Source organism: Notechis scutatus, chromosome 2 (genome assembly GCF_049901735.1).
Source record: "Notechis scutatus isolate UNSWTSFEM ecotype Mainland chromosome 2, rNotScu1.2, whole genome shotgun sequence".
Lineage (NCBI taxonomy): Eukaryota > Metazoa > Chordata > Lepidosauria > Squamata > Elapidae > Notechis > Notechis scutatus.
Genome location: NC_142010.1, coordinates 47,879,431 through 47,894,499, shown reverse-complemented (window position 1 = coordinate 47,894,499; position 15,069 = coordinate 47,879,431). Strand labels below are relative to the sequence as shown.

At 39.0% G+C, this 15,069-nt stretch overlaps 1 protein-coding gene across 2 annotated transcripts in view; it reads right to left on the bottom strand.

Annotated features, from left to right (window-relative positions):
* Positions 1 to 7,906: 7,906 nt before the first annotated feature.
* The window catches only part of UROC1 (urocanate hydratase 1), a 65,117-nt gene continuing 57,954 nt past the window's right edge, over positions 7,907 to 15,069 (bottom strand). For both annotated transcript variants that reach the window (XM_026678256.2, XM_087954670.1), the window contains 2 exons: positions 11,575 to 11,674; positions 7,907 to 8,996 (listed from right to left, as the gene is read on the bottom strand). In XM_026678256.2, the coding sequence (XP_026534041.2) occupies positions 8,856 to 8,996; positions 11,575 to 11,674 (241 nt within the window). In that variant the 3' untranslated portion in view covers positions 7,907 to 8,855. The remainder of the gene's footprint in view (positions 8,997 to 11,574; positions 11,675 to 15,069) is intronic.

Here is a 15,069-nt window from a genome sequence, read left to right as displayed (position 1 = left end):
TAGAGCAGGGGTTGCCAGATCGCAGTTTGGCTCTGCGGCCAAACTCAAGTCAAAATTCGGCCAAATTATTTTTTGCTCATGGTGACACGCATGCGCGAGGGAAGGAGAGCTCGGGATGGGTGGGGAAGCCGAGGGGCGTGGCGTTGGAACGAGCCGTAATAGGAATGGGTGTGGTGTTGATGGAGGAGGAGCTGCCCCTGCTCGGGTCACAGGCGGGAAGGGGGCGTGGTCGGGCACCAAGGTCCCGAAGGGGTGTGTGATGGGAGTTGAGAGGAAGCGGGCGTGTCGGAGAACTCAGAGGACGCGCTTGTCCTCCTTTTGCTCATGGTGACGCGCATGCGCGAGGGAAGGAGAGCAGCTGGGTTGCCATCTGGCTGATTTCACGGCCAAGCAACTTTCGTACGGCCAAATTTCCATTTGGCCGGAGACATCATTTTTTTCACGGCGAAGCAGATAGAAATACGGCCAGATTTCTCAAATTTGGCCGGAAAAACGGCCAGATGGCAACCCTGTATTAGAGCAATGATTAACACGTAACTTATGTTAGATTCACTGGGCGCCCACTCAAAACTGTATCTCCAAACACTGCTAACAATGGGCCTCGTAAATAAAATTTTGATTTGTGTAAAAGGTGTTTTCCCTTTATTCCACTTCTGCCAGGACTGTAGAGCTTTCATCAGACCTTTGCCTGGTAGGTAAACTGGCTGGGATTGCGGAATAATGTCAGAGAGCTCAGTTCTTGGTCCCTTGCCTTCAGATGTTTCATTATTACTGAAATTTCCATTTAAAAATACCTTTCCAAATTTAATCTCCTATAAAGTGACTTTCCTTCACAGCCTTAATGCACCCTGCCCTTAAATGTTTCCAAACCAATTGTTACGACTTTCCAAAAGATTTGTGCTTGCCATTGTTTGCTTTGCTGCCAACAAAGCAGCTACCTGTGTGTCAAAATAATGCCTTTTATTCTGAAGTAAATAATGTTGCTGGGCTGTTTTAAGCTTAATGCAAATAATGACTATTTTTTCTGTAACATAGTTTTCAGTGTATACTTTGTTTAGTGATGTTTAGTCTGATAGGCCCCTTTAGGGAGGTGAACTCTAAAAAACCAGAAATAAAGAGTAACTGCTGTAGGAGAAAGAGAGGATTTACCTCCTTGTAGCAGTTAGCAGAGTGGTTTCCAAACATGCTGTGAATTCTTCAGTTTACCTGTCCAGTTTAACATGTTGAGGAGGACGGTAAAACTGGAAAGGCTAAAAAGCTGGAGAAGAATAATTAGATAAGTAAACAATGAGTGTAATGTTGGGTGGAGATTGAAAAAAGGGTTGCTGGGATGTATAAACTAAACTTATTTTCTTATCGATTTTACACTGCATTCAGATGTAAACCGTTCAGTGTGGTGCACAGAGTTCAAAATATGGAAGTATGGAAAAACAGCAAGCTGGATGGTTGAGCAAGTGAAGGAAATGGCAGTGAAATCTGGTTCCAGAAGGGTATTTTCATGGGCAGCCACCCTTAAACTCGGATCTCCCAATTGTAATGGAAAGTGAGATTGGTAGTATATACATTTAATAAGTCAGTGGGCTTGTAGGTCAGAGTATTGTATAGGAGGAGAACTGTCAATGAATCTTCTAAGAAAGAAGATGGTATGCATTTAGTGGTGGGATTCAAAAACATTTACTACCAGCTTGGTGGGCATGGCTTGGTGGGCATGGCAGGGGAAGGATACTGTAAAATCTCCATTCCCTCCCCACCCCACTAACCTGCTTTCCAGCTCCGTTCTCCTGTGCAGGGCAACAAAAGACCCAACCAATCAGCTGGGACTCGGGAGGCAGAGTATTATAGATGGGAGCAAGGCCAATCAGAGGTGCTTTTTGCCAGTTCTCCAAACTACTCAAAATTTCCTCTACTAGTTCTCCAGGACTGGTCAAAACCTACTGAATACCATCTCTGTATGCATTGTATATATTGAAAGAAAGCTGCTGCTTTAGTTATTATTTAAAGTTGTTGACATGTTTTATCTATTGCCAATTCTCTTTCTACCTTATAGAACTGGACTGCAGATGACTCTTAGGCTGGACTCACACTTTGTGTTTTAACCAACCAATCTTTTTGACTAGATTATAGTTTGCTAGTTTGCACAACACACTAAACCATAAGTCATTATTTACAAATCAACCACTGGGTTTACCCAACACATGAAGCAAAAGCCAGTTAAACCTGTCATGGAAATTGCCATAAAACATTTAAATAGCTAATTAAGGCAGTAGAGCAACAACCATTAAAAATGAAAATAAGCATCCATTAACATATGTTTTAAAATCTAAAATAAAAGAATATACTTCAGACACCACAGGTGGCAACTCTAGTAAATGTGCTTGCAGCAGCTATGGGCAGATATCCTGAAATAATCTCAAGCATGTGTGTGAGAGAGTGTGAAATCATATGAAAGAAAGTCAAACTGCTTAAGGACTTAGAGCAATAACCAGCCCTTAATATTCTACTTGAAAATGACTTGGAAGTTGACAGGATGCTTTTAGCAAAGGTGCAGAGGTGATATTCAGCAGGTTCCGACCAGTTCTGGAGAACCAGTAGCGTTTTGAGTAGTTTAGAGAACCAGTAAATACCACCTCTGGCTGGATACAGTATCCTTCCACTGCCACACCCATCCAGCCATGTCCACAGAACCGGTAGTAAAAAAAATTTGAATCCCACCACTGCAAAGGTATAAATGTGATGTCCTTGACTGGCTCCACAAATCAGTCTAGCAGCTGAATTTTGTGTAACTTTATTTATTTAGCATATGGCAAATACATGAACTTACAGTAGCTCAAATGTCAACGTCCAGTCCATCCAACCATTCAAGGACAGGGCGGTCCATGCTGAAAAGTATCAGACACTGGACCAGTGCAAGCTCCTGATGGACACCTGGACACAACGTGATGGATATTCTGCCGAGGAGCACCACAGTCACTCTCAGGGGCAGAGACAAGACCCCACTCAAACAACGAGTCCTGGCAGACACCATGCTGGGCACAGATCCTGCTCAGAGCCGACCAATGCTGGCGAGGAATGCCAAAACCCGGCACCTCCCACGCAGGGCCATCCACACAATTGCCTGCATCTAGGCGCCCAGCAGCCCACTGGCCTTCCGCTGTGTGCCGATGTCAAAGCTGCCAGACAGCTGCCAAGCGACTGCCAGAGAAGGCCCCCTGAATCCAAGCCTTTTGTGTAACAAAAGTTTCTGGGCTACATACAAATGCAGCCCCATTGCAGTCGTCAGGCTGGAGGTTACCAGTTCTTAGTTGCTGGCTTTTAGAAAGGCCAGTTTTGTCTGTTATTAAAAAATGATAAAGGAACTCCTGGCAATTAACTCAGCACATAGAAAAAGAAATATGGATCCAGAAGTGTCATTAAATTGGATACCTGTTCCTTTGGGGGAAAGGTAACTCCAAGCGAAGCTGGAAGATTTTCCACTTATAAAGAAGGAAAGCAGAACTCAAATTTGTTGAGACTATTAACAAATCTACAGAGAACTCATAAAGAGATTATGTTATAGCCTGGGGAGATTAGTTAATGAAGCATGGCAGAAAAAGGTGCACTGACTTTCTGAGAAAAATTAGCCAGAGGGAATAGAAGGAATTGCATTCTGAATCTTTCACATGAAGGAAATGTGCTAATTCATGCCTGTCCAGATGGCCCCTGCATGACAGAATTGAAGCATCAAAGCCAAATTGGATACTGAATAGAGAATTATGAGGAAGTAGCCAGGATCTAGTGTAGGCTTTCACAGATGGTATCTTTTGAGCATCTTCTTTTACAGTTGCTGGTGAAACATCAGGAAATTTGCTATCTGTGCCAGTTACCAAAGCCTAAAGCCTAACATTGACTTTGCCAGGATTCATCTAAACCTAATTAATTTGATAACTAAATGATGTTGCTTTCCTTAATACACTCATATTGTTTGCTACAGCTTTCTTAGACTCCCTACAGCAGCATTCCAACATTTAGTGCCCTCCAAATGTCTTGGATTTTAATTCTGATCTTTGACCATCTGACTTGAAATCCCACCCATTTAGAAAGAGAAAATTTGGCCTAGAATTAGCCAGGCGACAATACAGCTGAGATTTAGTTTTAAAAATATAGGAAATGATAAACTGTAGCTGTTTAATTATGAATTTCACCCTGTTATTTCAGTGAAGTTAAAAAGATATTTAACATATGCAATTTGATTGGCAACTAAATACTGTAGAATGTATTATTAATTAATTTATTTAATTTATATACTGTATATATACTATGATATGCACTAAGACAAATTCCTTGTGTATCTAATCATTCATTCGTTCATTCATGTTGATTTCTCTACATAAACGCCAGCATTATTTTGTATCTTGAAATGAAAACAAATATGTTATTTTAACATCCCTGGGGAAAGAAGGGATGGGAGTTAAGTGACGCAATTAATTTAATGTTCAAACTTTCAAGCATAATGAACAGGCTACATTACCATTGTAACAAAAGAACTACCTATATATCAAACTGCCTCTCTCACATTATTAGTTATAATATAGTATTGTAATATTTTCTTATATTTTTCAAACAGTAGGTGGTGCTATATTACCTCCTATTTGCAAAATAAGCTAATTATTCATTGCTAAATATGCAATTGTAGTTTTAAATAAAGCTGAGCCCACATCTTAACTAATATTGAATAGCTAAAGGTGCTCTAATACTCCAGTGATTTTACTAATAGGTTACTACAAATTTCTAGCAATTTGTTATTTCTTACATTGAAAAATATTAGATGTGGAATAGCTAACTTTTAATTGTCAAATTTAATGCTGCATGGTGTGTTTTGCTAGGGTATAATAATGGTCACAAATATTTAAGCAACAAATCATAATTTATAAATAAAAATTCTTGGGTTTACATATTATCCTGAACTCAAGACATAATCATCTATTTTATGTGTCTGATCATAGCAATTATATTGTTTAGTGACCACAGTTACATCAGTGATGAAAAAGTAACTTTATCACCAATCCTTGCATTTATTGCCTATTTAGATCTGTAAATCAAAGAAAAGTTGGAGTAAGATCATAAACCTAACTGGAAATGTTTCAAGGAATTGGAGGTAAGAGGGACTTCACAAGTCATCTAGTCCAGGGGTCCCCAACCGCGGTCCATGGACCGGTACCGGTCCGCGGAACAAGTCTTACCGGGCGCTGGTTGCAAGGCGCCGCCATCTTTTGGTAAAAAGTGCTTCCGGTGAGCTTTTCGGGTAGAAAGCTCACCGGAAGCACTTTTTCATCAAAAAGATGGCGGCGCTAGCTTCAGTGAGCTTTTCCGCAGAAAGCCATTTCACCCAAAAGCTCACCGGAAGCGCTGCCGCTCATTTTTTGACGAAAAAGTGCTTCCGGTGAGGTCACCGGAAGCACTTTTCGTCAAAAAGATGGCGGCGCCCAGTTGATGCCGGTACCGGGCCGCGGCGCCCAGCTGATGCCGGTACCGGGCGCGCGCCAAAAAGGTTGGGGATCACTGATTCTAGTCCATGCCACTACCACTCCTTGCAAGATCTGCTGAAGCATTTTGGATAGATGTCTACATAATATCATTCCATGAAGCAGCCTATTCTACTGGTTGACAGCTTTCACTGTCAGCAATTTCCTTTTAAAATCTGACTAAAATTTACCTCCCTGTAGTTTGAAGTACTGGTTCTGGACTTAGTCACCAGGATAACTCAGAAGTTTACTTTCTCCTTTGCATAAAAGCTCTTTGGACAGAAGAAGGATGGTATTATATCTCCCTTACTACAGGCTAGATGTACCCATTTCCTGACAGTACTTGTTTCCATTCCCCTTGCAATCTTGATAGATCTCCTATAAAATTACTCCAATTGTGTCCTTTTTAGAATCTGACCAAGGAAGAGTAGAGTGGAACTTTGTGCATTTTGGGGCCTATATCTTTTAATATATTCCAAAATTGCATTTGTTTTTTAACAGCTACAACACTTTATTGGCAGATGTTAAATTTGTGATCTAGAACACCCAGAATTTTTTTGCTATGTACTGTGGCCAAATCACATCTTCTCCATTTTATGCTTTTCATTAGTCTTCTCCTCAGATGCAGGAATTTACATTTCTCCCTCTTAAATTCTGTTCAGGCCACAGTTTCAGCCTGTATAGGCTTTTTTAAAAAAAATCTTTTCTTTTTCTTCAAACGCATTAGCCACTGCTCCTAATTTAGAGTCATTGTTAAAACAGAAAATGGTCCTGACAAACTTCCCATTTGGCCAAGTCATTAATAAAAATGTGGAACAGTATGGGCCCAGCCCAGAGTCCCGTGACATTCCACCTGATACCTATTCTCCAAGCTAATGGATTAGCCGTAGAACTAGCTTAGTACTGATGAACAAGGAGTGATCCACATATAATTTAGCTTTTAAACTGTTGCTGTGGATCCGTGAAACAAAATCACATTTTCAAAAGAGATTAAAATTATTTTGTTCAGCTTCCAAATCAAAGAGTAAATCTCACTTTTAATGATAATCATAGCACGTCATGGCCACGTGCATTTGCATTTCATTACAGTGCAAACATGTCTGTCAATCTCTTTTTCCCCTCCCCCCACATATATTCCCATGATGCCGCTTTCACCTCATAGTTTGCTACCGTTCTAGGACATATGGAGAGCACTGTAAATCAGTAGTGAGGAAAGATCTTCATCCATCTCTGGCTTTTCTTTGCCTGATCAGCCCCCTTTTCACATGACCCCTTTTTTTACCTATGTCTCAGTGCCCCTTCTAAATCAGAGCCAAACTGCAGTCTGCTACTCGGTTAACTCCTAGGTAGGAAAGTTACTTGGTATGCTCATATAAATTCAGGATGATGAGAAATAAATCTGGCATGTTGGTATGAGAATGAACATCCTGTGATTCAGACAAAGAATATTGAAGATCCCATACTTTAAATCCACCGTACGTTTTTAAAGTGAAAGTATCCAACTTTAAAATGTCCACTCACCACCTTCCAAGTGAGATGCTGAAATATGTTGACTCAAATATGTATTTGAATATAAATAGTTCGGGTTGGTAGTTGGGCTGTTGGTCTGTGCTCTGAACTTAGCAATTTGGTTGCAAATATTTTGTCACCCTTCAAGGATGTCTGCCAAGCTCGGAGTCAGACTAACAGTCCATACGTACATTGACTGTGGCTGTATCCAACAGGGTATATGCAATCATTGTCTAATAAAATTGAAAGCCTTTAAAATTACTGGTAAATACAAAATATAAGAAGTTGAACAATGTCAATGGAATTATTTGGCGCCAAGTTAGAAATCTTTTTTGTATATGGAATTCTGAAGTACAGGTAGTCCTTAACTTCCAACCATTTGTTTCGTGAATGTTTGAAATTACAACGGTACAGAAAAAGTAACTTACAACTGGTCTTAGGAGACTTATGACCGTTGCATCATCCCCACAGTCACGTGATCAAAATCTGGGCACTTGGCAAGTGGCATGTATTTAAAACAGTTGCAGCAACCTGGGGTCCTGTGATCACCATTTTCCAACCTTCCCAGCCAACTTCCACTAAGCAAAATCAACAGGGAAGCCAGATTCCCTTAATGGCCACATGATTCACTTAAGAACTGTAGGGATTTGCTTAACAACCACAGCAAAAATGGTCATAAAATCAGGCATGACTCATTTGACAAGCATCTTAGCAATGGAAATATCAGGACCAAATTGTGGTCATAAGTTGAGAACTATGAAGATGAGTAATATTAAAAGGTTAGAAATATTATCTGGTCCTTTCTTTCTAGAAACATGTGGCATACAAGAGAGCAAGTAAGAAAAGCACAGCTAAATAAGTAAATAATTATTTTAAATTACCACAATCACACCATCCGAGAGGCAAACCAGTTGACTTTATCTGGAAAATGCTTATATGGGGAGTGGGGGGGGGGGGAGAGAGCCTACTGTAGAAGGATAAAGAATAGAAATCAGTCCTGATCCTCCTTAGCAGATAATTCTGAAGCCTGTAAACAGCCATTGAAAAGGCTCCTTCTTGAGTTTCTTTCTGATATGGTCAGACCTTGATATCAGTCTCTCCCAATGATCTTAAAAAGTTGACCAGGCTCACAAGGGAGAATGAGTTTTTCCCCCAGATAGCCTTGTCCCAAATCATACAAAACTAAAAGCCAACTATAACACTTAAGGGTGAACTTACAATTTGGTTGGGATAATTTCCACACTGTAACATGGGCAGAAAGTTGAAACCTGAATAAAGGTTGGACCATGTGATAGCTGCTCCTCACCCAGACAAAGAGGAAATCAACAGACTGAATTGTTAGGGAGCTAACACAAACGTATTCTATATCCTTAGTCTCCATATAAATCAGCCAAAAAACATTGTATTGAAATCAAGGCTTTTCAAAATGCATTTTGAATGTTGCTCAGCGTGAGTCCGAGTTTGCTGTGAAGTTAAGAGCAGGAGAGAGATTGTCAGCTAAATACAATAATGCTGAGTTTTGACCACACAGATCTTAAAAAGAACCCAAGTTGCAGCAAACATTATGATTATGATTAGCAGTAGAAAAAGTGTTGCCTGTTGCTTTTTCTGTGTGGATTTCTAATCAAATAACAATGGGTTTGTTGTACTAATTTTAGAGACCATACCAAGATTAATCAGTTCCTAGATTGGAAATCACTTGGTGATTTGTGTCTGAAAAGCGTGCATTAATATTCAACATGTGCAAAAACTAATGTTACTGATGTGGATTTATTTTAGCATTACTTTCCTGAAAGATAAAATTCAACCATTCTTTTATTGGCAGAATAAACTATGGTTGTACAGTTAACAACTCAGAGCTTGTTCCAAGATGCTGTCATCTAGCACCTTGTGTGGAAGTGTCACTTTCAGATTCTTCTCTTTGTCCATGGCTTGACAGATGGTTTCATAAGCGTTGTTGTTACCAGACCAACAACGTCTAGCAACCTGCATTTATGGAATAAAAATGAGTGGATACAGTATATACAGTATAAGATAGCCAACTATTTAAATATATACCAAAATATATTTAACATTTTTTTTCTAAATTGAGTGATTTCTTGAAATTCTTGGTTGCATCTGAAGTATAACTGTTTAATAAATACCCTGAATGATGAAGATAATATTTTAGTTCTGATTTAAATGTTCAAGCATAGCATTTTCTAGAGATTGACATGGTGTAATGAAGATGTTTTGCAAAGTTACTAATACCCTTGGGTTAGAAGTGCAGCACACCAAATATATTCTGTAACACACTATTATTTTAATTTGTGTCATTTCTTGTGCACTGTAATAAATGTAAAAAAAATCATGGAAAATATAATAACTAAATGTTGAATTTAGCAACAATGGCTGGGAAAGTATTGTTTGAATACTTTCAAACTTGTCAACAATATTTGAAAAACATGTATATTGAATTATTCCGCTAAAATAACTTTCCCTGACCTTGGTGCCTTTTCCTGATGTGTGCCAGTTGGCAGAGTTCCCATCTAGTGTGGCCTTTGAAAATTTTAGGAATTCCAGTCCTGGTACACTGAAGCTGCCAAGTTGGAAATAACTATGTCACTGTTTCTCCACCTTGGCAACTGTAAGATATGTGGATATGTGGATTCCTCAGCCATCTTAAAAGATGTTAAGGTTAAGAAACACCAAGCTAAGTTAACATATGTTTAATTCAAGATTAATAATTCTGGGTAATAGAATGATATTTCTTCTGAGTATTGCATGCACGCCAGAACAAGGATGTAAAAAGATGAAGGTTGGGAGAACTCTGGTATTACTTGCAGTATATTAGCCACATCAGTAGGTTATAACAGAACCTTCTCTAGTTTTAATATTTAACAAATAGTTCAATTCCCTGGAGTAAAATAATCATTACTCCTTTAAGCACCTACATCGTTTGGAAGTTACATAATAGAGGATGGTATTAATACCCCAAAGCACTCTCTGTCTACACCAGGGGTCTCCAACTGTGGCTAAGACTTATGGACTTCAGCTTCTACAATTCTTCAGCCAGCATGGCTGGTGGGGAAATTCTGGTGTTGAAATCCACAAGTCTTAAAGTTGCCAAGATTGGACACCCCCGGTCCAATCAACACTGAGTTGAGTTGAGAGGCACTGCTAGGTTTGAGTGGGCCGAAGGCAAATATGTTCAGGGTACAGTTTTTTTCAGCCTGATCTTTACTGCCCTTCCTAATTAGCAGCTGTGGCTATAGCCAGCTACCTATACTTCCTCATCTAGGTCTGACCAATGAGTTTATAACCACCAAGAGAACAAAAAATTGGTGCTGGAATAGAAATGAGGAAATTACATTCCTTAGGCTTGAAAATTTGCTGGGTGACTAAGCTAGTCACTCTCTCTCACTTGAAACCCATCTCACCGGCAGGGACATTGGGTGCCTCACTTAGAGTTTTACGAAATTAACAAGGGATATAAATACAACAATAATAAAAGCTAGTCAGTTGACAGTGAAGGAACAGATGAATGGCAGGCACCAAAACTAATTAATTTTTGCCTTAAATTGGGACCAATGAGGCCCTAGTGGCATTTTGTTTCGTCTCAAATGCTCTCATTAACTGTCAGTCACTATATTGTACAAAGTCAGCTCCTTTGATTGATTCAAATGGAAATTCTTCTTTAAAATAGTGGGCTGCTGCTGTTGCTGCTATCAATTAATTGCCTAGTTAACACACCACTGTCGGTTTCTGGAAGCTATTTGGAACTCAGATCAAGACCACTAGAATGGAATATGGGAGCAGAGCCAGCTTGATAGGATGTTGAATCCAGATAACTCATAACTGATAAGATAATGCTAAGCTGGTGCCATGTTGGTGATTAATTTAACTACTGTCAAAAATCACAGCAACAAGATGGTGTACTCTTTTACCTACTCTTGCAGTTATGAAATATGATGACTACACAAGCTGTTCAGGTAGCATAGGGCATGAATGCATGAATTGTGAGATAGGGGTATTTGTGCCTCTTGAATGATATTCTCACAGCATTGCTAGTTCAGAAAAAGCAATTTGGAAGTTATAAACTTTCAGTAAATGGAATAAGCAAGATTTTATGATGCCTTGAGCTTGTATAGTATAAATATGAAAGCATTTGTAATTAATTTTATATTTTATCTGGAAATAAATTAAGAAACTCCCTAAGGTGATAAGGTGGGGAAGCTGAATACTGCACAAGATTTAAGTATATTTGTATATGTATATTCCTCAGGGCGGCTGGAATCATCTTAAATTCTATGTCATTTTTCATTAGCATAAAAAGGAAAGTGACATGCATTTTGCCCTGAAAGGTTTGTTCCTCATTCTGTAATTACCCAATATAGATAGTAAGCAAATCCTGAAGATTCCATCAAATATGCAATATACTGTATATTGTTAGAATATCCATAGCAAATATCCCATAATCCAAATATCTTGCTCTCTCTATATATAATAAATACTTAACAAAATCTATTCATTTACATTTCTTTTAAAAAGTACAACAATTTCAAATCAATCTCTTTTTTCTTACCCCATTAGAAACATCCCAGTTCAACATCATCTTTGCATGCTCTTCGGCACCTGTTGAACCATCCAGGACAAGACCAAATCCTCCATTGATCACTTCTCCCCTTCAAATGTAATAACAACAAAAACAGCTCTTCATTTTTGTGGAGTTAATAAGACAGATACTCAGAAATGGGAGGCGGAGTTTTAGGGTGTCTGGTGTGGATAGTTATATCCAGGCTGCTAGTTACACTGTCAATAAGTGGGTAAAGTGCCTCCTTCACCTGGAATCCCCCTCCCCAGGAGTTATATTGGGAGCTACAACCTCTCATAGAAGAAATGTTAATTATGTCAACCACAAACACTCTTCTACTTCCCGGATTGAAAAATCCATTGTGAAATATCCCCTAAACTGGGAAGGGCAGGAAAAAGAAACACTAGACTTCACCACCACAGGCATAAGAAAGGTCTTGACTTCAAACTGACATACAACAATCATCAAGCAAAGTAAATTCCTGTAGCATGCAGTAAAAATGCCACATTGGGGGTATGAGGAGCTTTTGCTGAGTTCAGTTCTGGGAGCCTGACAATTCCCACCTCATGGGAGGAAAGCCACTGCGTGCAATTCAAAGTTCAAAATAATGGCTACTGGCTCCACCTCCATATCATTTGTTAAGCTAATACTTACACCCAGTATCTTGGGAACAACTAGATAAGGTTTCATGGAACTTGTGGTGTGTAGGGGTGAGGCAGGAGAAGATCAGACTTATGCTTCTTGTAGCTGCCTAAGGACTCCAGGCTAGTTTCCCACTTGACTCCTCTTTGCTGCCTGGCTGGGAGTTTACCAGCAATTTTAGATGCTAACTTAAGATGTGTGCTACAATCTTTGGAACTCTCTACAATTTCATTTTTGCACCCAATGAAACTTTTGGAATTAATCATCAACTAAATCTATGCTTAAAATAAGCAGGAACCTTATATGTAGGTCAGGATGGATGACATACATTTCTTGTGGCTCTTGGAAATAGACAGTTATGAAACTGTGGCCAATTTGTTAACTCCAATTTAAAAAGAGCATTCACACATGGAGATCGAAGTAAAAGGACAAATGTCAATCATTCCTGTCATTCTGATCTCAACAATCACCATGGAGATGGAGGAAGGGAAGAAACACCTTCCCCCCCCCCCCCCTGCCAACTTGAAACAAGAGGTAGGAGAAGTGATTCCTGGTCATTTTAAACTGATAGAAGAGGATGGGATGGAGAAGAAAATGATGGGGGAATTAAGTTAGGAGCCAGAGTTTTTCAAGACAGAAACATCAATTATAGATAGTCCTCAACTTATGATCACTTAATGACTATTCAGAGTTATGATAGACACATACACACATTCTCTCTCACACTCACACACATACATAATTGTAGTCACGTGATTGCATTTTTGGGTACTTGGCAACCAGCTCACCTTTAAGGATGTTTGCAGCATCCTGCAGTCACGTGACTACAATTTATGACATTTTTGCTAGTTTTTGTTGTTTGTCTCTGGTTTGCAGTAAAAATCACTCATTGGGGAAAATTAATTTGCTTAACAATTGTCATGTTCGCTTAATGACCACTGTGAAAAATGTTTTAAAAAATTGGGTCCAGTCACATTATGTCTCAACTTACAACCCCAATGACTTAGACCATAATTCTGGGCTCAGTTATAGTGGTAAGTTGAGGCCTATCTGTATGCCAACCAACAACGGGAATCTAGCTCCAAGATTGAAAAGCACAAAGCAAACAATTTATTAAATTGTGAATAAAGTGGACGAAAGAGCTGCTCTGATTAACTGCTGTAGATATATACTAAAATTTGCATTTCATGTTGACAGAGGGAAAACAAATGTTTAAAGTGGTTCCATTATTATACACAGAAAAGATATTATCTAGATAGGAGATGTTAAGTGTATGGAAAGCTGCGTCATATTCAAAGTCTGACAGCCGGCTGAATTCTAGCCTGGGAATCTGCCACCCTCTTCATCAGAAGTGAAGTGTTCAATGAACGGCTCCAATTTCCATCCTAAACAGGGCTATTAAGGTTTAAGTGGTCAGGGGAGTGCACCATGGTAGAAAACCAGCACTAAAGTAAAAAAAAGAATAAAGGAGTTTTGTTTTAATAAGGACAGCAAAAGAAAGACTTGAGGAAACAAGAGAGCAGAATGAAGGTGCTTAATACTTAAGATCTGCATACTGAAACAAGGCAAACAGAGAGATAGTACAGAAAACGGGAATAAGAGTGCCTCAGTGGGGAAGATGAGTGGTTTAAAACTGTGATGAATAAAAATATATGAATAAACAAAAACAAAACAAAACACAAAACAAAAATAAGGCTATAGAACAGAAAAGCAATACTAGGGGGAAAAAGACACATAACCTGGCATAGCCACTCCATATTTTTCCTGCCAAATTTACATTACTGGATGTAGTTCCCAGGGAGATTGGGCAAAGGGTCTACATTTTAAGGACCACTCAAACAAAAAATATATTTTTAACCTCCTTGCTTTTCTGAGGACTTCTGCCAGGGCTGCCTGGGAACCAAGAAACTTCTAATTCATTCTTTTCCTGAATCCCACATCCCAATTCTCATTGGAAGAATTAGCAATTTTAGTTATTTTTCTTTATGTATGCATTTATATATTTGTATCCTGCCTTTATTATTTTTACAAATAACTCAAGGCAGGGAACATATCCAACACACCTTCCACCTCCTGTTTTCCCCAAACAACTACCCTGTGAAGTGGTTTGGGCTAAGAGAGAGAGCGACTGGCTCAAAGTCAACTTTTATGGCTTTTAAGGAAGGACTAAAACTCATAGTCCAGTCTGGTGCCTTAATAAATAGACCAAACTGGCCCTTTGTGGAGTAGTTATTATAGAATACTTTGAGTCACCAGCTAGTCTGTAGGCTTCTAGATCTATTATAGGCTATTTATTTTTAAATTACCCCAAATCTGTGGAAATGTAGAATTATTGTTCTAGAAAAGCATAACTATTACATGTGCCGGAGAAATTAGGTATAATTACTGAAAGTGTGCTGTTAAGTCATCTGTCAGGAATGTTAGTATTGCAAGTTTCTCCCACAGAGTAGGAGTCTGACTGGATTTATTCCTCTGCTTCCCTCACCCCCTCCTCTCTCATTCTGGGTGGGCAGCAAAACACATAGATGGTGACCTTTAAGGAGGCTTTCCATTCTAAAATTAGGGAACCTCATTGTTGAAAATTTCTTAAGATACATGAGAAGAAATGAGATTCTTAATATGGGATAGGGAGGCAACCATTTTATTATCTTTACATTACCAGTTTTACAATATATATAGTACAATGTACTTTACAAGATCAATTGTTATCCTAGTGTGAATGCCAAGGGTTTTGAGCCTACCTACTGCAGTTCCCCCTGAGGACTGGCTCATCTAAAATGTACTTGTTCAGACAAATAATGGAAATGCCAACGTGTCTGAGATTAAGTAGCTGTTGCCTTAAAG